Raw genomic sequence first — 23493 nt, 5'->3', positions numbered from 1 at the left:
ATATCGTCAGGGACTGTTACTTGAGTTTTGTTTATGATTAGAGATTGTGCCCAATCATTTTTTTCGGCATTAGTTGGATAATCGAACCTTTTTTCAAGTTTTTTATACTTATTAAATTCATAAGATCGTAAATCTTGTATCTGGTCTCTTCTAGTTTTTGGTTCGTATCTAGCATTTTTATCCCTAGATTTTTTAAGTTCACGCTTTAGTCGTCTTAATTTAATGTATTTGTACTTAATAGCCGATCGCAATATTTTGAGATTGAAATATTTCCTATTCCTTGTAGTGATTGCTTCTGCAATGGATTTAGGGGGAGAGAGTGTTCTTAAAGGTCTATTCTCTCTTAGGTGTGCTTTAAGGAAGTCTAAATCAATAAGGATTTTTTGGATCTCACCTTGTATCTTCTCAATCATGTTACTCCAATGAGATGGCTGTATTATTTTCTTGATGGAATTCGCCGTTTCTGTAATTGAAATTTTCTATTTCTTCTTTGAAACCGTGTTTTGTTGATTGTTGGACTATGAACCCAAAATTGAGTTTTAATTAAACACTTGGCTTTATTTCCATCTTTATTTAGTTGATACGTGCCATTTGCACGTTTCGGGCATAGAGCCCCTCATCAGTCAACTAAACAATACAACAATTAAAATATTATACAAAGTATTTTACCAAACAAAAATAAAAAATAAAAATAATACAATCTTATGTCACTGGTCTTTAGTAGTAGTATATTTTTGTTTATAGCACTGTTCTAATGATAAGTGAGTAAACATGGTTATTAAATTATTAACTAATTATAGATTTAATGTTGAGTTAATGATGATGGTTTATTCACAACTGATATATGAACTTTAATAAAGTTAGTTTCAGTGCAACTAGAATACTTACCTATGATAAATTGCTGTTTTGGCTCATTTTCATACTTTATGTTGCTACTGATGTAAGGATGTTTCAACATGCTGGGACACTTAAACCATTTTTTAGCAGGAAATGATTTATATGCCATAAATCATTTACAATAAATAAACAATACATTACAATAAATAATTTTTCCATCTGTTTTAAATGTCTAAGATCCAAATTCCTGTACATACTTTCTTAGCAATTCAACATTATAGTTTCTGCTGTTTTACTCATATTGTTAGTTGAACTGAACTTGATCTAATAGAATCTTTTCTGGTATGCTCCATGCATGAAATTTGACTACTTTACTCATAGGAAATTATTTCCCTAATATTTAATTGAACTGTGAGGATCCAGAAGTGGTGGTTTTTTTTTTTTTATATATATTTATATATAATTTTAAAGACAAGATAGTCTAGAAACTTCCCCTTTTACTGTCTGTTTCCCACCAGACTTAACTGTCAGCAAGTCCTCCCCCTTACAATGACCCGTGAAATTATTGCAATTTGGTGAGAAAGTTGACACTTAACTTTTGTCTAAAGGGGAAATTTAAACAATCGAAGGAAATACGAAACCTTTGAATCGACTTTGTTTACCTTTCATTGGCCAGCTATGACACTTTTGACATGTCATCGCTACCAAACAAACAGTCACATGGTCAGATTCCCACACTAAATTTCTTTATGATGTGAGTGCATCGATCTTCGGAAGTTACGCTGGAATAGATTTAACTTGTGACTTTTGTCTCCCTTAACATCCCATCCGGATATGCCACCCAGACTAGATCCATGATCGGTTTGCGCCCGTTGAACAAACAGGAATCCAGAACCATCGAGTTATGAGGTATTATACTCTAGATTATAAACTCTCTCTCTCGGTTGAATATAGCTTAAGCCAGTGGTTCTCAATCTGTGGTTCGTGGAACACGGGGGCTCTGTGAAGCCACTTCAAGTGTTCTGTGAAAAAACAAATGTACAATTAACAATTGTTGTAAAAGAAAATCAATATAATGTAAAATAATTTTTGTATGGGAATGTAATGAGCAAACACCAATGTCGTCATCTACTAGACTGAGTGCACTTGATTTCAAAAAGATTGCCACCCCTGTTTTAAAGTTTATGTATTGTAAGTGTTCCATGGAAAAAATGTGAAAATTTAGTGTTCCCCAATTTCAAAAAGATTGAGAACCACTAGCCTAAGCTAACATTCGTATATAGCCTAGATCATTGATCCCATTGATAGTGGCTCCAATACGTGTGCTTGGGAATGCATTCAACTAATTGTAATCTGTATATAATGTATCCTATGCTTTATTTTTGCATATTAAATTCTTTAGTTAACTTGTCCCACTGTCTTTGGTCGGAGAATGGGCAACTTATAAAAATATCAACTTATCAACTGCTCTCCCCATTTGTCAAATAGTCCTCCTATTTCACCTTTAATTACAAATCATGAGTTAGGACATGATAAATTCAATCCTAACTGGTGTCAGTCCTGACAGGAGAGGGATATTTTAGGAGTTTCCCACCTCCGACCTTAAACAAACAGAAAAAGCCATCCAGTGACAATTGAGCGGTCTTTTCCAGACCGTTGCCAATCAAAGGGAGTTTAAACCGATATCCATTGACCCCCTGGCTTCTCACAGAACATTATATTTAAACAATTTTTTGAAAGATTTAAATTAATGTAAATATAAAATATAATACATGGCCGACGGTAATACATTTAATTCTTGTATAAACATATAAAAAAAACAATGTTTAACAAATTACTTTGCTTTTCGTTTATTCATCCGTCGTTCACTACCAGTTGACAAGTCCACATTTCCACAAATACGGAGGCGACCTTTCTTTGTAGGCTGCTGCTGCCGTAACAAAAAGGAGTTCATTTTTACCTATTTTACATTTTGTTACAGTGGAAAAAGAAGACAAAGAAAGGTCGCCTCCGTATTTGTGGAAATGTGAACTTGTCAACTGGTAGCGAACGGCGGATGAATAAACAAAAAACAAAGTAATTTGTTAAACGTTGCTTTTTTATATATTTATACAAAGATTTAAATTAACATTTTATTAAATTAATAAATATAACATTTACAATAGTTTTAATCTAATTAATTCAAAGAATTTTGAGAATTTGAAAAAAATGAAAGTTTCCATGGCAATGCAAAATATGTACAGTACCTAGTGGAATTATAAAAGAATGCAAGTTAGACAATTCAAATTTTTACTCTCATTTGTAATTGGATTTTGGAGTAATATTTCTCACACTTGCAATCATGCAAACAACTTATAAAATTTATAAAGCACTGTTTTAGTCCTGAAAATAGTTAAATCTGCAAAATGTGCAGTAAAAGTCATAAACCTATATTTTTATTTGCGTTTTTAAAAATATGCATTATTGGACAACCTTAATTTGATTTACTTGGACCAAAATTATGTTTATATCAAGGTTTTATTATAACATTATAGCATTTAAGCAAAAAAGCATGCACATGCATGTAAATCTAGTCCTTATAAATCAATATTTTTAAAAAATATGAATTTATTTCCTTAGGTATGTAAATGCAAAACATCTTGAAAGTGAAATTCTTCAAAAAATGGAAAATAAGAAGTTTGAAGATGCTTTTCAATTGTTTAATAAAGCAAAAGAAGATTACAATCACTATAGTTCTCAAATGAAGAATGAAAGGTATTTAACTGATAAAAATCATATATCATGAGAAATACATATAGATAACTTTAATCTTCTAATGTACAGTACATCAGAAGATAATTTTTAAAAAATTACTAAATTGAGAAATAATAATAATAGTTTTATATAAAGTTAAATTGTAAATTTTAAGTTAAAAAAAAAATTTGAAAATTATTAAAGGTGAATAAAATACGTGAATTAGAAACTTTTAAACAGAGTTATATATTTTGATTTTATTCTCTCAAGATTATTATACCACTGATAAAAGTTTCAAGTACCTATTGATTTTAGATTAAAAAGAAAGATGTAATAGAAAAAACTTTTGATTTCACGATATCAGATGAAATGTAAACATTACTTTTAGATATTTAACTTATTTTCACAAAAATATCATTTTCAAAATTACATAATTTTCTATCTTGGTGCATAAACTTCATACTAAAATATATTTTTATTTTTATTTTTATTTTTTTTATTTTTTTTTTTGTAACTCTTTCCGCCCTGTGGGCACTAAGAGGGCCTCTTATAGCAAGCCCATTATGGATTCGGCCAGGACCACAATGGGGCGGCCGGGTGGTGAGGGACGGGCGACCCGACATATTCCGGGGATTACACGACCCGTCCGGATTCGATCCCGGGTCCCCCAGGGCGGCAGGCTGCTAACCTTGACCGCTCGGCCATCCGGCCGCTATAATATATTTTTAAGTTTACTAAAATAATAATTTGTTGTTAACTTTTTCATTGCATCATAATTTTGTTCTTGCATTATTTCTGATAATTGAGTATTTTAAAATTCTAAATTAGCTTATTTGTCAAATCTTTTTTAAAATTCATCTTTGTGATTTAAATGTAATTTAGGAAAATATTGTATTATTTTCATTAATCCAAGTAAACAAATTTTTTAAAAATAAGTTTTTTTAATATATTTTTTTTATTTATTTAAGCATACTGGTTTCACTCATGATGCGAGGAATACAAACATACAAATAATCATTACAAATACAATAAAAACCACAATAATACTGTAATTAATGAATTATTACAGAAAAACAGAATAGACACACAAATATAATACAAATTTTACAAAACCAACACTAAGTAATAATATTTTAAACAAAATAACATTTTTTTGTAAAAAGGGGCTGGCGGAAATTACAATTTAATAAAGTAAAAATTGCATTACAAATACTAGTTGTATCTTCCTTGCTCGCCATGTTTCAATGGTTGTTCCATCACCTGGAACAACCATTCTCCATTGCAGAGATAATGTTTCTTTGTAGGTGTATGGCGAGCAAGGAAGATACGACTAGTATTTGTAATGCAATTTTTATTTTATTAAAATAACAACATAATCAAAATTGTAGGGAGAACTATTCAAAAAAATAAAGATTGATAAAAATATGAGGGTTATTGATAACCCCCATACCTCAGAAGCATATAACAAGGACAAAGTAACAATTGAATAAAAAATCCTTAGAGAATCACTCATATTACATAATTTAGCCAATCTACATATCTGAATAACTATGTCAGTTTTAATAAAAGCATTCCTTTTAGAATCTGAATGTGGGATTTATATTTTCCATTACACTTAAATATGACCCAGATATTTATATTGCGAAACTACTTGTATTACATCATTTCTAAATCACCATTTATCATACTTAGAAAGTTTACCTCCATTACGAAAAACAACGACTTTAGATTTTATGAGATTCAAACTCATATTATTTTCTAATAAATACTTATCTAAAATATTAATAAATCCCTGTAAATCTCTAATGGAATTGGCAATCAAAACTGTATAATCTGCATATGCCAATATTTTAACACTAGTACCATTTGCATCGATACCTTCATAATCAGAATTATTTAACCATTCAATTAAGTCATTTAAATATAAACTAAACAAAACAGGACTCAAAACACAACCTTGTCTAACACCTGTAGCTGTGAAGAAAAGCCTGGAGCAAAAATGCCCTATTTGATTCTAACATTTCATTCTCTATATAATTCAGCAAGAAAAGAAACAAATTTAAAACTCAAACCATATTTAAAAATTTTTCTTCACATTGAGTTCCCATCTACAGTATCGAAAGCTGAAGAGAAATCCATAAAGAAAGCATATACTTTATGCCTTTTTCCCATTAGCGTCTTAGTGATGAGAGTATGCAAAATAAAAACATTATCTATAGTAGAATATTTTTCTTGAAAACCAGTCTGATTCTCAAATAAGATATCATTTAAATTTAACCAGGTTATAACCTATAATGCAGTATACTACAAAAAATTTTTGACACACAGTTTAGCAAGGAAATTCCTCTATAATTACTAGGATTTGATTTAGAGCCATTTTTATACACTGGACACAAAAGGGTACTCCCCCAATCCTTTGGCACTACCCCAGTTATCAAGATTCTATCAAAACTTTTAAATAATATTGGATAAACAGAATCCATCTTCCAAAATTCTGAGGGGATACCATCGATGCCAGGCACAGAACCAACTTTTACTTTACTTAAAACATAACTCAACTCAAATTCTGTAATATCCTCACCCGAAGTGTCATCAGACCAAGATAAACACACATTAAAAACTGACAAGTCTACAGTATAAGGAAGTAAAGAACCATGTATATTCATCCAAAGAAATATTCACTCTACTATTATTATTTCTAATTTTACACAAATTCCAAAACTATTTATTAGTTTTGCAGAAAATATCTGAATTCTCGGCCATATACAAAAACTTTTTCTTCTTGGCTAAACAGATTTTCTTAACCAAACTATGAAATAAAACAAATATTTTATGATGTAATTCCAATCCACTTTTCTTAAAAACTTGCCAAGCTCTATTTCTAATCATTAAACAATAATAATAACCAATTATTAATATTGATATGATCTTTTGGTTTAAAATTCATATTATAGCAATTAGCAATCTTGACAATTAACTTAATTATGTGTGATAAGGAAACAGACATACTTCCCAACAAATGTTTCTCAAGATCACACACAAAACTGTTCATAATCTCGTAATTCCAAAAAATCCTTTCATAAAAAATGCCATTATTATTCACTTGAGATTGCAATGGATTGTCTAAACATAGTACTAAAGGAAAATGGTCCAACAAACAACAATCATCAACAAAAAAAGACTTAACACAACCCCAAACACAAGGGGTTATTAAACCAAAATATTGTTTTGGTTTAATAACCGAAGATCCCAAACTAGAAACAAATGTATATTCACCTGCTTCATCACCTAACATTCTTCCATTTAACATTATTAAATTTTTATTGAGGCAGTATTGAAGCATCTTTTGACCTCTACTATTCACGATAGTATTCTTGGATATCCTACTTCTCTTAGCAAGATAAATACCAAAAGCATCACTGGTGTAGTCAGGGATAACATTTCCTTCACCCACCCGCACATTAAAATCACCAAAAATAATCAAGTTAGAATCTTCATTAAAGTGAAAATTAATTAAAATCTCAAAAATTTTCTGCCTACTTTGCTCATGCATATAAACAAAACATATCAAAAATTTACCCATGGGAAATATAATATCAATCAAAACTAAAAATTTATCTCTATAAATTACTTTATAAGAAAAACTTACTTTTATAAATAACAACCATCCATCCTTAAATCTACCCCTATTACAATCCCTAAAAGCATCACCAATAATACAATTATAATCTGATAAGACCTCCAAATTACTTTTATTAGTATTAGAAAAATAGCAGGTTTCAGATAAAAAAATTACATCAAATTGCAATACATACTTCCAAAATGAATTTGGCTTATTTTTAATACCAGCGCAATTCCAAGCCATGATAGAGGCAGACTGGGCCAGTGATTGCTATGTAGAGATAGGAATAATTTTACCCAATTCCTCATCAAATCCGTATTTTAATCTATCAATAATTACTTTATCATAAGTTAAACGAATATTATGAGCACCTTCAGATTTCTTTTGTCTTCCAAACATCCTTAACTTATACCTAATGTCCCTTAATCATTGTGAAAAGTCATTGTTACGAATACATTCAAATTACGAAACTCAAAAACTGCTTTTTTAAACAATAATTTATCATTAAAAGAACTAACCTGACAAATTATTATTCTAGGCTTATCTCCAAATTTTTTACCTACTCATCTAGCATCTACATATTGCAACAGAAGTAAATTCAACTTATTTGTAGCAAAAGATTTAACTGCCTCCAAGGTGTCTATTGCTGATTCTCCAGCCCCTTCCTCCAAACTGTGTATAACTATATTACTAATTCTACATTGATTATTCATATAATCCATCTCTTGTTCCATATTCGACACTTTCTTGTGGACACTATCAATAAGAGAAGAACTCCCCTCCTCCAACCCAACTGAACCCACCCTTGCCTCAAAATCAACAAGTGCCTCATCCACATTCTTAATCCATTTTGTAAGATGTTCTGGTCACCTTATAAAATCCTTCACTTTACTATTAAGAGCTACATGCATACGCAATGCAATAATAAATGAACACCTTCCGCTACATCAAAGCTCTGATTTTGTAATAATACTACAACATCCTCATCTTGACTGGGACCACCCATTCTAGGTCTACTTGGTGTTCTCTCCAGAACAGTCGGAGAAAATGTCTTCCTCTTTACTCCTTGAGACATAATAAACAGAAGGGCTTGCCTAAAAACAGAAGAAAAATTAATTATCATGTCGAAACAGTAGATAGTCTTCCCTAAAAATAAGTTCAATATATTGACTGTCATTGGTTTTATAATGTATATAATAGTGACTATCATCTTATTTTATGGGATTAATTGAATAAGGTTGTTGGACAAGGATTATTGAATAAGATTTATTGACTGTTTAAATAGACATTTAATAGAGATGAAAATCTGATAATAAATGTATGAAAACAAAGTTTAGAAAAATTGAAAAATTTTAAATAACAACTGTTTAATGTTGAAATAATATACTGTAATAATAAGAATAATGTTGTTGTAATAAGGAAAAGAATAAAGTACAGTAAGATCCCACTTAATGCTTGGGATATGTTCTCATAAGTTAGAATGTTAAATGAAACAGTGCTGAACAGACCATTTAACATGTATAGGCATGGATTAAAACACAGACATAAGTATAACAATATTGAACTTTTATTCATGGTGCATGAAAAAGTAGTTCTGATCTCTGGCACTAGTGTATCACCATTTTCATAAAATGGAATCTTTTAAAACAGATTGTAACATTTGTTTTAATGTGTAAAAATCTGTTTTGTTGCCTGTGCTTTTTTTATGTCACAAAAGATTACATGTTATGAATAGAAAAATAAGAATGGATTTAGATGGAAAATGTTGATACTCTTCATTCAAAGTTAACATGTTTGCATTATTTTAAAAAAATCCAGCAATGAGTTTCTTAACTTTTCTGGCAATATTTAAAACTGTGTGGGGCACCATCTGTTAAGAGATTTTATTTAAAAATCTTTTTATATAATTAATTAATTATAAAATGACAAAAATTTAAATTTGAGGTAGGGATGAGTTTTATAAAAAAATTGTAAATGTTAACAAGTAAAATCTTCATTAAGTCCAACCCTACTCAAGATATGACACATGACCCCCCCTCTATCTTTTTCTGTAAACATTTTTTTGAATTAATATTTACTGAATCATATTTTTCAGAGATATTGAATTGCCGACATTCTTGCGAAATTTCACACCCGGTCATGTATATATTCGATGTTTAACTCATGGTGTTGATATTCTTCAAAGACTTCGAAAATATAAAGAAGCAGTTACACTTTTAGAAGATTTGTTGACTCAAAAAGTATTTTTATTCTTAATATTAATATTTTTGTTTGTTTAAAATTATTTACATTTTTGTTCTTTTCATATATAGACTTATAGGCAAGATTGTAGGGGTTATTGGTGGGATAGATTAGCTCTTAATTTAGACCAGCATTTGAAACAGCCTGAAAAGGTAAAAATAATTTATTAACAAGACTAATTAAAATTAAAAAAATAATCAAATAATGAATAATTTTATATGAAATTCATATGTTTGATTTTACTTTTGATATGAATTGTTTACTTTAATTATAATGTTTAAAAAATTTAATTTGACTAAAGATTATAAAATCATTTTCATTTCCTTCTATATCACTGTGAACTGATTTCCATTAAATCAAGTTGAATATAGTAAATTTGAAAATGAATTAGAATTATCTTTAAACAAATTAATTGATTAATTATAAAAGACAAAGATCTAAATAACACTAAAAATTCTAAGTTTTAAAAATGCCAAGTTTCAGAGCCTTAAACAAGCATGTACACAATGATTGTTGGTAGAATATGCTTGACTTCATAGTCATAGTGTATCGTATACAATACATAAATATTATATGAAGCAACACTATCAGAAATTTAAGTTCTTAATACATATAAATATAGTGACCACTCATTATACTCTCTGTAGTACAAAGAACATAGCTACATTATTTGCATGTTATTCTTCTACTGTAAAATCAACTGATTCATGCCAAACTATTTTATACTCTATACAAAAAAGTGGGCTACTTTTTGGTTCCCAAGCAAGTACAAAAAAAAATTACCAGATCATGGAATTAAAAATTTTATAAACAGTACTGATTCTGGGTAGCTGTATCAGCTAGAAGTGCTTTTGTGGGAGATGACTTTACAACAAAAAATATGCTCAGGATTCAACAGGTGTCATTTTGTGTAAACCAGTAAAATCACCTACAAGGGCCATGTGGATAAAAAAATTATCAAATGCATATCTTTCTTGAAATAATATTCCACGATGTTACCAATCCACTATTTTCCATCATTCAAGCAAGCTATTTACTGACTAGAGCTTAAGTCTGGCAGTTTGACCTTCAGCTGTGTTTGATCATCAGTAAAAATTCTTATAGTAAATTGAAATAGTATTATCTCCTCTAAGACCTTTCCATCATAGGAATTCCTTAAATAGTACAACTATTGACAGCTTAGCTCTCGACTCATGGATACAAGCAAGTCCTTAAAGCATAAGCTTCAAACCATCATGACAGTATGAATCATAACTACTATAAATGTTGCATTCCTCCTTTATAATTTTCAATATAAGCATTAAGCTAAATATGATAAAGAAACTATTTCTAATAGCCTAAAATGAAACAAAACATAGTTATTCTAAAAATCAAACTTTTTTGAAAATTAATCAAAATTCTTGTAAATTTTTTGCTTAATATTGGATGAGCATAGCTCAGCAAACATGCACATTCAAGGGTCTTTTAATTGAATTACTTAGCTCATTATCTGGTTGTCATTAACAGACTAAGTTGCATTACATAGTATTCAAATTTTTATTCACATCAAAACATTTACCCTTAAACATCATCATCATCAGACATTACCATATTTTTGCCCTTAGCACAGGGTAAAAATATAAAGGGCAGAAAATTAAAATCATATATTTTGATAGAAGGAAAAATGCTCTTTCTAATGAAGTATAAAAGAAAAAGTTTAAGATACCCCACATGGCAATATTTGTCTCTGAATGTTGGTAAAAGTTGAGTTTTGAAAATTTTTTGTACTTTTCAGTGGGCATATTTCTAAAACTATAACAGCTATAAGCTTGAAATTTTATTCAAATAATTACCCTCTTATACAGTTTAAAAACCCAAAGTTTGGCTTTAAAAGAGTGTTTAACAGGCAATTGAAATGATGCTTTGGTTTCACGAGAATTAATTTTACTCAAACTTTGATGAAGATTTGTGAATAGAGTACTTTTTATTAGAAGTTTTTGTTAGCATATCTGAATTTTCCACTTGAAACTGTCTTATGCTAATATGCTTTAATTGCTTTTAGTCAATGAACCATTGGACAACAAAGTTGGTTGTTTAATCACTGAACATGTAGAGGTGACATAAGGTGTCTTCACATTTGGGCTTATATCTCAGGAACCATGCAACATATGGGGGCTAATGTTTTGCATGGTTTGATTTGAGGTCCTTAGCTACCTCTGTGCTAAATTTCATTGAAATCTGGGGAAGTCAAGCTAGAGACCTTGACCACTTGCTGCTGACACTGTGAATGGCAAGTATTATTGAAAGCCATTGAATGGTATCAATGTACCAAATACAGTTGACAGCTAAAGAAAATTACTATCTCACACAGATCTGCATTAAGATGACATTATGGGTTCAAATTTGATGTGATGCATAACCCATACTAGATCAATCAAATATCAACATTAACCCGGAAATATGCTTTGAGTAACTTTGTTCATTCCAAATTTTAATAAATTTCTCGAACTAATTTATCTTAAATAAATAATTTTTTTGGCTACAATGAACTCAATAATACATTCAATTCTGTATATATTTTTGTTTAAATTTTTTCTGTTATCACAACAACCAGTCAGATGATCTTCATTTGCACATGGAAGCTGAGAATTAGACATGCATAGAAAAGAAAAGAAGAAATATCATCTGCAAGAAGGAATGTGGAAGAATTCAAAATTTGATGATATTTGATTGCATTTCTTCTGTATTGAAGAACATGTTAAAATTGAATGTGAAAAAAACCAATTTTATTTTGAACTGTGACAGTAGTAGTTGTGTGCTAATTAGATTTTTCATCTTTATATTAAAATTAATAATTTTGGTTTGATTTGGTTTAATTTTGGTTTGAATGCATTATTTCCCTCCATAATGTTGAGAAATTTTAATGATAATGAATTAACAATGATATTAAAGGACAAATTATAGCATTATTGAAATATAATCATTTCAATGAGAATAATACCTTGTAAATTTGATATCCATCATAAAACTGTTTCAAATTGGATATGTCAGTGGCAAGAACACAATTTACAATACAAAAAATATTCAGTGGACCAAGAGAAATGTCTTTGAGAAGTTAACATTGATATTTGATTGATCTAGTTTGGGTTATGCATTACATCAAATTTGATTCCATGACATCATCATAATGCCAACCAGCGAGAGGTGAATATTTACTTTTGCTGTCAACTGCATAATAATGAACAAAATAATATTTGTACAAATGCAACATGGAAAATGTAATAATAATTCACATCATCGTTTGGTCCTATATTTTACTGTGGAGGGACACCCTTTCTTGATAGCTAAATACCAGCTTTGTTCTTTATCCTGCACAGAGTATAATTTGAACTATATAATTGAACAGAAAGTTCTTGCACTTTTTGGAACTTTCTAGAATAACTTTTTCTGGAACATTCTAGAATGTTCCATGGTAGTATATAAACAGGTCAGGGTACATGCTATAAGAAAATACCAAATCCAGTTCTCTCACTCTCCTTTACCATGACCAACTAACATCTGCTAACCAAAGAGCAAGTTTGCCTGCTCGTTTATGACTATCATTCCAACAAAAAAACAGCCAATTCTATCACTAACATCAATGCTGCATTAGGCCCAGACACTGTCGCCAGAACTGCATACAATTTGTATGAATGCTTCAAAAGTGGAGATCCCTAACTCAAGAAGATCATGCTCTCTGTCTTCTGGGATTCTAAAGGAATTATCATGTTCAAGCTGCTGCCGCAAAATACAACCATCAATTTCAACTTTCTACTGCAAACAACTTGATGTCTGCAGCAGAAACTGGCAGAGACCCACCCAGAACACCAGAACACCATCCTGCTGCATGACAATGCATGGCCACATATGTCTAGGCAGACTCGCCAGAAGCTACTGGACCTGAACTGGGAGGTCTTGCTCCATCCGCTGTATAGCCCTGACATTGCATCTTCCGATTACCACCTGTTTGCTGCTCTCGACCGTCACCTGGCTGGCAAGGAGTTCAACAATGAAGTCAACTTGAAGGCTAGCCTGACCAACTTCTTCAAGTCACAGCCGCCAGAGTTTTATCAAGACGGCATCTATTCCTTGCATAAGCGTTGGCAGGAAGTGGTCAACAACAATGGTGATTACATTGATGATTGAAGTCAATTCTGTGCATAAAATTTTCTTGGCTAAACAAAATGCATCCAAAAGTGCAAGAACTTTCTGTTCAATCAGATAATTACATGGTTGTTCAGATAAAGACAAATACATATGCTTTTAAAAAATTTTATGCTATATTTGGTACATATGTTTATGTTAAAATGTAGAGTATATATTTATTTTAAAAATTTGTCACATTTTTAAGAAGCAAGCAAAATATGAATTCTTTTTGTTTTTGTCTGGAACATCTTTTGGAAAATGAATGAAATTTGTTTAGATTAACCTGAGTTTGGGTTAATGAGAGCCCACTATACAGCCTATATAGAAAATTTTAGATAAACCTCATCGGCTTTTCTGTTAAAATTACATATTCATCACACACCTTTTTGATTTTTTATTCAATCAAAGCAAAATTTCCTGGAATGCATTTTGGCCTGTTCAAAAGCCTCTCTTCAGCCAGGTAACTTATAAATACATTTGACATTATTGTGTTATAAATAAACATCTATAAAAGAATCTGACAAAGTAAAAAATACAATATTCATAAAAATATTGTACCATAATGTCAAATGTATATATAAGTTACCTAGTTGAAGAGAGCCTTTTGAACAGGTTGAAATACATTCTGGGAAATTTTACATTAATTGGATAAAAAAATCGAAAAGGTGCATGATGAATCTGTAATTATAATGAAAAAGCCAATGAGGTTCATAGTTATTTATTGCAAATTAATTGATGATACAGACCAGAAGCTTATATTAAGCTAGAATTTTAGACCTTTTTTATTTTATAAAAGTTTGTAACTTAAAGGATTAATAATTGATAAGAAATTTTTAATTACATACTAGAAGGGAGACTATCCGATTTTCTTTTGAACAATTGGTTTGAGGTTGATTTTTTGAATAATATTTATAATCGTTAATATATCATCTAAACTAAATTAATGATCATAGTTATTTTAAATTTCAACAGAGTATTTCTGTAATAGAAAAAGGTCTAAATGATAAATTTGTGAAATATGGTCATCGTTTGAATTTATATAACAGAGCTAAACGTTTGAATGATACTCTACCTAAAAGACATAATTGTTTGCTAAATAATTATGAAATGAATATAAGAGAGATTCCAAAGGTAAAAATTAATTTTACAAAAATTTGCATATTTATTTACGTACTGAATTGCATTTAATTAAATTTTTATAGCTTGTTATAAAAGGTCGTTTATTACCACGGATGATACCTGGAAGAAAACATTTGTTTATTTCTTCTACCTCATCTGATTCTCTTAGCGAAGGGGATATGGCAGTACTTTCAGTTGAAGACTTAGCTCTTGAATATTATCGTAATCAAGGATACACACAGGGTATGAAATTAATTTAAAATATTTAGAATTGTTATATGATGACTTTATTGTGAAGTAATTTTTTTTATAATTCTGTTAATTATATTTTCATTTCTAGGTATCCACGGAGAAGGTCCAACATTTGTCAGTCTGTTTTGCTTATATTTTTGGACTGAGATTTATGAATGTGATATTCCAGATGTATTTCTTTGCCCTCATCAAACACATCCACTAGATTTAAATTCAGATGCCTTTTTTCAAAGCAGAAAATTAGAAATTGAAAAACACTTAGAAAAATTAAAACAGTTATCTATTGAAGTAAGTATAAAGTTTTTAATTTTAAAGAAAACTTGAACTTGTTTATAACACAACGCTATAAGCCCCTTAGTGCCATTTTGATCTAATGTAACTTTTCCACAATCTTGGAAAGAAGTTTGTTTCAATGTGATTTAAAAACAGGTGGTAGACTATCATCAACAAATTATAGACCTTAATAAAATACTTAAAAAAACCAATGGAGTCAGATAATCAGTCTTTACCCAATTGTACTAAAAAAAAAAAATTATAGACCTGTTGCTTTGGTTAATGGTGAGACTGGATTGAGGAAAATAAATAGTACAAAAAGTATGCTGTTAGTCAGTGGGTCTAATAATTTAGTAAGGTAATGTAGTATCACATTATAAATACCTAGGAATTTATTTTACATCTGAAGGTTCATTTTTCTTCATTTGGACAAAGTTAGCATTGTGGCAAGATCAAATATTTCAAATGTGATTAATTTACTAGTAAGAATGAAGATTTTTTTCTATCAATAGCTATCTTTATCATTTTGACACACTTGTTAAATCAAGTTTTGGGTTATTTATTTCCTGTCTAGGAGGGAACAGGAATAGCTTTGCTTGATAATTTGGATAAAGTACAGTTATAGTTTTTTTAATGCATATTTTATTTAAATCATTGTTTCTGGACCTCAAAATAGAGTTGAACTTGGAAGACTTTCTCTTTTATTTGGTTTTTCTATAAATTTATTGTGCTTTTGGATTCATCATCTCAATCTCTCTGAAAGTTACATTGATGAGATTGGTATCTAGAAAGTTGATTGTTGTTAAAACAGATTATACAGAATTTGTTACTTTTTTGAGTTTTCCTCTCAACTATCCCAGTTGGCAAACTTCTTTCTCCAAGATATACTGCTAGTACTAAATGATATTTTATGGACTAGAGGTGTCAATTACATTTCAAAGAAATTGTCTAGTTACTCTGTGTATATAAACTTTCTTACACTTGGGTTTAAACTTTAAAATAAAGTCACTAGTCATGAATCTTCATCTAAATAAATTTTTAATAATCTTAAATGGAGAAAAAATAATAATTTAAACAATTCCCCTTGTTGTTACTGCTGAATGTATGTGAAAAGTATAAAAGACCACTTCTTTAATGCATGTGTTATGTTCACAAATTTATTATATTTAATATATTTAATGCTGTTTTGTTTCAGTTTTCTCTATCATGATTTATTTGTGTAATACTACATTATACAAGTGTATAAATTTTTTGTATTGTCTTTGACTTTATGTTAAAAGGTATATTGCTATATCAATAAAATTATAATAATATAATACAACAATATTATAAAAACAATTTCATCATGTTTTAAATTTATTTATTAAAAATTTGATGTCCATAAATTTATTCAAAAATTTCTCCACAAATTCAAAATTTAAATTTTATGTTAAAATAAATTTTCTCTTAAAGCAATCATTTGTTTTTTCTCTGCAATAAAATGTGGTTTTTGAAATATTTCTTATTTGAAAATTGAATAACAAAGACAGATTAAAAAGTTTGATATTTCAAAATTAAAAAATCTGTGTATTATTTCCAGTTAAATGATTAAAAGCAATAATACAACTTAAATTTGCAGTTATAAACAATTGTAATCTAAATTTAAATGATTTTAACCTTTCCAGTGAAGAATAATAATTAAAATCGGTATCTTTTTCAACAAAATACAAATAAAATACTTTAAAATGTTTACTTTTAAAACTACATCAAATTTTTCTTCAAAAATGTTCTTTTTGATAGCTACCATATATTTCTGCGGATAAGACGACCTTAAGATAAGATGAGGTATAAATTTTCAGCAAAGTTTTATAGTTTTAGCATATATCTGTCCTATAAGACGACCCCCAAACTATCAGTGGCCTATGAATTTAGTTTAGATCAGCGATCATCATCTGGATAATAATACTGTATAGCGTATACAGAATTATGTCCTATTTGTAATTTTTCGAATAAACAAATTTTATTTTCTGCCTTGCTATTATTGCAAACATTTGCACTGATTTGGGCATTCAGGTAATGACCTTGACTATTCACAAAAATGTATGGGCTGTTCTATTTTGTGGACCTGCCCTACTCTCTACTAGTAAATAATTATGGTTTGTCTGTTTTTTATAATGGTTTTAATTTATATAAATTTCAATCTACTTTTTTGTATCTGTCCTATAAGACTATCCCGGATTTTGGGGGCCTTTTTTATGATTCAACTATCATCTTATCTGCAGAAATATATGGTATATTAATCTTGTGCCTAGAGAGCATAATTATTTTCATTGAAAAAAAAATGATCTCATTAATTCACATAAAATTGTATCAACTGTAAAATTGAAAATTTTTCCTTTATTAAGAACTGAAAAGTTAGCTAATTGGTTTTTAAATTTTATTATCATAAAAGTATTTTGCAAATGATAGAATTCCATTGCAAATTATTTACCATGATAAGTTATATTTTCACTGTGATTATTGTTCAATGAAAATATCATTATATAAAGTTGATGAACTAAAATAATATAATTTCAAAATTATATAACATCATTAAAAATTAAAATGTAAAATAAGTTGAAAAATAATGAAAATATTTTCTAATGATTATATATAAATTTTATTTTGAAAGAGAAATGTTATTAAATGTTTGGTTATTTTATCAAAAAAATAAGTTTTTAATTAATAATAATTATTAATAAATATCCTATTTTTCTATAGTCTGTAGCTTTTTTCATATTGTAGTTGTGCTGTTTACTAGAGAGCATTTACCATTACTTAACATTACTATTAGCCCTTACACCGATTTGGGTATACAATTCCTATTGTATACAATTATACAATTCTTATTGTAGATACTTACTGTTAGAATTCAACTGTTCTTTGAGAATTGGGTGCAACTATTGTTTTAGAGTGACTATTAATGGGAATACACTAACTTTTTCACTTTATTTTTACTTCAGTAACAATGTAACATAACATTTTATTTCAACATATAAGAGTGACAATGCTAAATAGACTTTGCAGTTTGTCAGCTTAAAAAAACCTTATCTTCCTTCAATAGACAGTGCATTGTCTATAACTCTTTTCATATTGGAGCTGTTATTAGAATAAATATGGTAATTATTAATTTTTACTAAATAACAGTTTGATTTGACCCATTTTTTATGGATATATTTTAGGAAGTAATAGAATTTGGAAGAATTAACTGGAATAAGCATAAAGATAAAATGTGTCTAATCCAGTGGGATAAATTTATTGACTGGGAGCAAGTAGAAGTATGTTATTAATGTTCTTAGTTTTATACAATATATATATATATATATATAATACGCAATTATGGATAATGGGAAAACTTTTTCATTTTTTTAGAGTCTGATTAGATGTCTTGGTAATAATCTTCTAGTTGGAATTTGTAAACGATTAGCTGAGAATTTTCGACACTGTCGAAGTGGAGCACCTGATCTTGTTGTTTGGAATCAAGATGAATTGAAAATCAAGGTGAATGAATATTTCTGAATATATTATTAAGTACAATATATTAAATAATATATAGTAGTAACATGGAATTCTGTCTCATCTCAAAAAAAAAAAAAAAAAGATTAAAATTACAAAAAAGGTTAAATTCAAAACACAAAAATTAAAAATAATTTAAAAATTGAACAGAACAGTTAATTTTGACACTTGATTCATCCACTTAATTTTTACTTTTTATTTCTACTATCCTGGTTTTACAGAATATAATATCCAAAAATTAAACCTTTTGCCTTTTTATAATAAGTAATAATATAAAAATGATTTTTACTTTTTCTTACACACAATGAAGTGGTATAATAAGACAATAGACTATCAATACATCCACTTTTTTAAATATTATATTTTACATTTATATCCAAGACATGTTTTGGGTATAAACCCCTCTTCTGTTGGCTAAAAATATGCAATTGTAAATACTAAAATATTATTAAAATGCTCTTAAAATTTACATGTCTTGATGTACTGTACATTCTTTCCTTCTTTTAAAATTACATTAATTTTAATCTTTACAATTTCCTACAAATCTTAATTATTAAGTTAACTATTTTTACAGCAGTTTTTATATTTAATATTAGAATTTTGTTTTATACCTTTATAAGCAGTTTAGTAAATTTTAACAAACACAACAATTACATTATGTTGAATCAACAATTCTACACTAAAAATTTCCATTTTTCATTTTTGACATTTACATATTAGCTTTTACATTAGTGTTTACATTTTATTAAAAATAATTTTAATTGTTTTTAATAAAGTCTCATAACAGATGATGTCACAATTTTAACTCTGATTTGTATCTTAGTGTTTTTTAAACTTAAATATTTTTTAAATACAGAAATTTATCATAATTCAATAAAGTATTTCTTTTAAGCTTTTATTGTTATTTATGTTTTCTATCAGTATAATTGAAAATTATAGGACTTTGTGGTTCCTGTAACATGTTCAAATGTTGGAAAAGCTGAACAAGAGTTTTTGCCAGCTTTTTATATAATTTAATTATCCAATAAAATTAGTCTAATTCAATTATTTATAAAAAAAAATCAATTCTTTTAAACAAAGAATTGTATTATTTATGAAGAAATGTAATCATTTGAAAATTTTAGTAGAATTGGAAAATACAGTCGACTCTCTTTAAAATGAACTAAGCAAATTCTTGCACTAAAGCGAATTTTGTTGTCCTAGCACACTAACATTGTCATAACATTAATTTTCACAAGATAAAGTGAACAAAAATTTTAACAGAATTGTTTAAACCAAACTGTATATTACCTTTACAACCCCCAAGAAATAACCCTATTTCCAATAATGGTTGCTTTTTACACTTTTCAATGTGAACAATAAAAAGTGGTACTGTAATAAATGTTCTATTTTGAATGGAATAGATTTCCTTCTTATAGTAAGAATGCCTAACCCTTTAAACAGATATGGTCCTGTAAAAAAGTTTGCATATTGGGAAATGCATACAGTGATGCCTAACAGATTTGTGCCAAATTTGACTCTTTTTTTATTCTTTTGGTGCCAGAAAATATTTTATATTTTTCCAAACAATTTTTGACAGAAAAAAACCATGGATTTCTTTTAGTTTTGTTTAACCATTCTGATATACTACTCTACACTTCAAGGGTTAATATCAAGTTCTCACAGATTATATGTTAATATCTTTTCAGCCAGTGATGCATATACCTGTAATTCATGCTCATGCTTCTAGACATTGTTTTTATATATCCCATATTTTGTCTATTTCTTGAAACTACATATAGTATGTAATATCAATTATTTTAGTGAGAGTAACTGATTTTTCTATTTATAGATTTTTCTTTAATATCTGCTTGATTACCATTGTGAGATTTTTCTTAATATTTATTTTTAGTTTGTTGAAGTGAAGGGACCTGGAGATCAGCTATCTTCAAAACAAATTTTATGGTTGGACTATTTGTTATCATTAAATGCTGATGCAGAAGTATGCTATATACAAGGTATATTTTAGCATAAATTAATATGAACTTAAGTTTAATTTTTAATTTAGATTAAAAATTTATTAAATCAAAAAAGGATTTTATCGACTTTTTTATTTATGAACAAATAATTTAGCTAAATTTTGAAAATTTTGCAATTTTGCAACATTCTACAGCATTCAATGAAATTTCTCTTTAATGAATTATCTTAATTTTCAGATACAATGAAAAGATTTTTATTCTTAAATATAAAGATATTTGGTAGAAAGATTTTACACAAATTTTTTTAAAAAACTGCATCAGTTACTCTGTTAATTTGAATCGTTTAAATATTCATGCACAGTCATAATAAGCAATATTTGAAATTCTTGAAATATTAAATGACCAGGAATTTAAGAAAACTATATTGCTTTGCTTAATTCAGAAAAATTGATTTAATAGTACTGTCTGTTATTCAAAATAGTTGTTTATTAATTATTTGTATTCAAGATTTATTCTCAGTTTATAAGTAGAGTTCTGAGAATTTAAGTTTTGTCCATAAAAAAATTGAACTTTTAAAAGTAGGAAAAATATCTAGAACCAGGTTAAATTATTATATTTATTACTAAATCAAAACTATATTTTAAATGAAGTAAAATATGTTTTGAGTTAAAGTATTGCTTTTTCTTTTTTTTTTTTTTTTTAGCTATAAATTCCAGGAAACTGAGTTGAAGAAAATTGTGTATGTATGCATTGTATAAAGGAATAATTTTTTTGTATGAAATAAAAATATATATTTATATAACTTAATTCATTGTAAAAACAGTTCTTTTTAACAACAAAATTAGTTGTAATTTTAGAATTTAAAAATGCTCCTTTAAGTGTTGTACATTAACACTTTATAGCAGTTGAGTTCTGAAATTATAAAAATTTAAAAGAAACCAAGTTAGAAGAATGAAGAAATTTTTAATATAGTTAAAAGGAATCATTTTGAGAAACTATTTGTATATTCTCTCAGAAAGTTATAAGAAATATTCTTAAGATTCTTTTAAATTTATTACATTTGAGCATTTTTAATCCAGTACCTTTGAGGCATGAGAAATTACAGATTTTGCTGTACTATAAGTGAAATTTGATGTTTTTTTATTCAATGGTAACTTTCAAATTAATAAAATTTATTATTTTAACAACAGATTTTACTAATTCATCCAATTTTGCACTTGAATGTAAGAAATAATGCCAAATATTACATTAAAAAATTTCAAAAAGAAATTTAACATAGACCTAAAACTTTACTTTTAAAATGGATATGATATAAACTTTGGAAAATTGATGAACTTCTATATTAAAAGATACAATCAAATAACAATATAAAACATGAGGAGCAAAAATACAGAATAATCATATGTTAACAATGATAGGAGTTTGAGAGGCACAATTTTGTTTACCCTCTTTGAAGCTTAATAACTCCTGTGCTTTTTGTCGAAAACTTTTGAAATTTGTCAGATGGTTTGTTTAGGGGATTGATGCTATTAAATTTTGGTGGTTAAAGGTCGAGGGGTGGGGAGATAATGGGGATAGTGTGTATCTCTGGTAGGGTCGGACTTAATGACGATTTTACTTGTTATTGGTATTTTAAAATTTTTATAAAACTCATTCCTACCCTCAAAATTAGGCTTTTTTTCATTTTATAATAGTTAAAAATATAACAAAGTTTTTTAAATAAAATATGATAACAGATGGTGCTACCAAAAATTTAATATGTTGCGGGGAAAGTTGAGCAGTTGCTGGTTTATTTTTTATTTTTGATTCTGTTCATATCATTAAATGTATTCACAATAATTGGAAAACAAAAAGATCTGAAAATAAATGCATTAAATTTCCTGATATTGATGATGATTAAAAAACAGTTTAAATATTTGGAAATAATGTATGAACTGGAAAACAATCTTTAGTGAAATACGGACATTTATATTTAACTAAAGTATTATATCCATCGATTGATGATGATAAAAATCAAAATGTTAATTTAACATTAAGAATATTTAACGAAAAAGATATTTCTGCTTTGAGATGTATTGCAAATAAAAATCCTAGTATTTCCAGGATATGAAAACAATTGCACTTTTCTGCATATCTTTATAATCTGGTGTAAAATTGTTAATGTTGGTAATGCTTTTAATGCCTAAAGATTTAATGATAAATTCAGAGAACCAATTAAAAAAACAAATACAGTAGAACTTCTATTATCCAGACTAATTGGGGATGAAGGTAGTCTGGATAAGGAAACATCCGGATAATCGAAAAAGTAATAATTGACAATTGTGGGAACGCCGGGAGGTAGGACGGAGTCGGACCTCCTTTTTTTCGGCGAACAGGTCGGCAAGACCCACCTCACTGTCAAGGATGGCAAAATTTTTATGATATCCCGACTCGTCGGGATTGGGTAATTAATGTCAGGTCGAGTGGAGGAAGTGTGTGGGTTCGTCGATAAGGTTAAGGCGATATTCGAAATAACGAGCCAGGATAAAACAGATAACGATTTATTTGGATAGATAACCTAATACAGAGAATCTACGCATCCCGTCCCTAATCGCGTGGGGAGAGAGTTCACAAATGTTGGGGGAATCATACCTCGTCTTCTGATGTATCGACAACAATCGTAGGACGGATCGGTCGGTGAAAGGAGGGTCGGTCGTTCTTCGGCTCTGGCGGTGGGCGGAAGGATCGGGCTTGGCGGCTCGTGGTCGGCGTCTTCGGGTT

The 23493-nt window shown here is 28.6% G+C and overlaps 1 protein-coding gene across 2 annotated transcripts in view; it reads left to right on the top strand.

The window, feature by feature from the left end:
- The window catches only part of LOC136989048 (fanconi-associated nuclease 1-like), a 54784-nt gene extending 32935 nt beyond the window's left edge, over positions 1-21849 (top strand). For both annotated transcript variants that reach the window (XM_067287134.1, XM_067287133.1), the window contains exons 7-16: positions 3457-3591; positions 9288-9432; positions 9505-9585; positions 14570-14728; positions 14800-14959; positions 15057-15256; positions 18442-18537; positions 18632-18760; positions 20667-20772; positions 21437-21849. In XM_067287134.1, coding sequence (XP_067143235.1) covers positions 3457-3591; positions 9288-9432; positions 9505-9585; positions 14570-14728; positions 14800-14959; positions 15057-15256; positions 18442-18537; positions 18632-18760; positions 20667-20772; positions 21437-21462 — 1237 coding nt within the window. In that variant the 3' untranslated portion in view covers positions 21463-21849. The remainder of the gene's footprint in view (positions 1-3456; positions 3592-9287; positions 9433-9504; positions 9586-14569; positions 14729-14799; positions 14960-15056; positions 15257-18441; positions 18538-18631; positions 18761-20666; positions 20773-21436) is intronic.
- Positions 21850-23493: the final 1644 nt, after the last annotated feature.

The sequence above is a fragment of the Centruroides vittatus genome, unplaced genomic scaffold (genome assembly GCF_030686945.1).
Source record: "Centruroides vittatus isolate TY-2023 unplaced genomic scaffold, ASM3068694v2 scaffold_435, whole genome shotgun sequence".
NCBI lineage: Eukaryota > Metazoa > Arthropoda > Arachnida > Scorpiones > Buthidae > Centruroides > Centruroides vittatus.
This window is presented reverse-complemented; position numbering and strand designations above follow the sequence as displayed.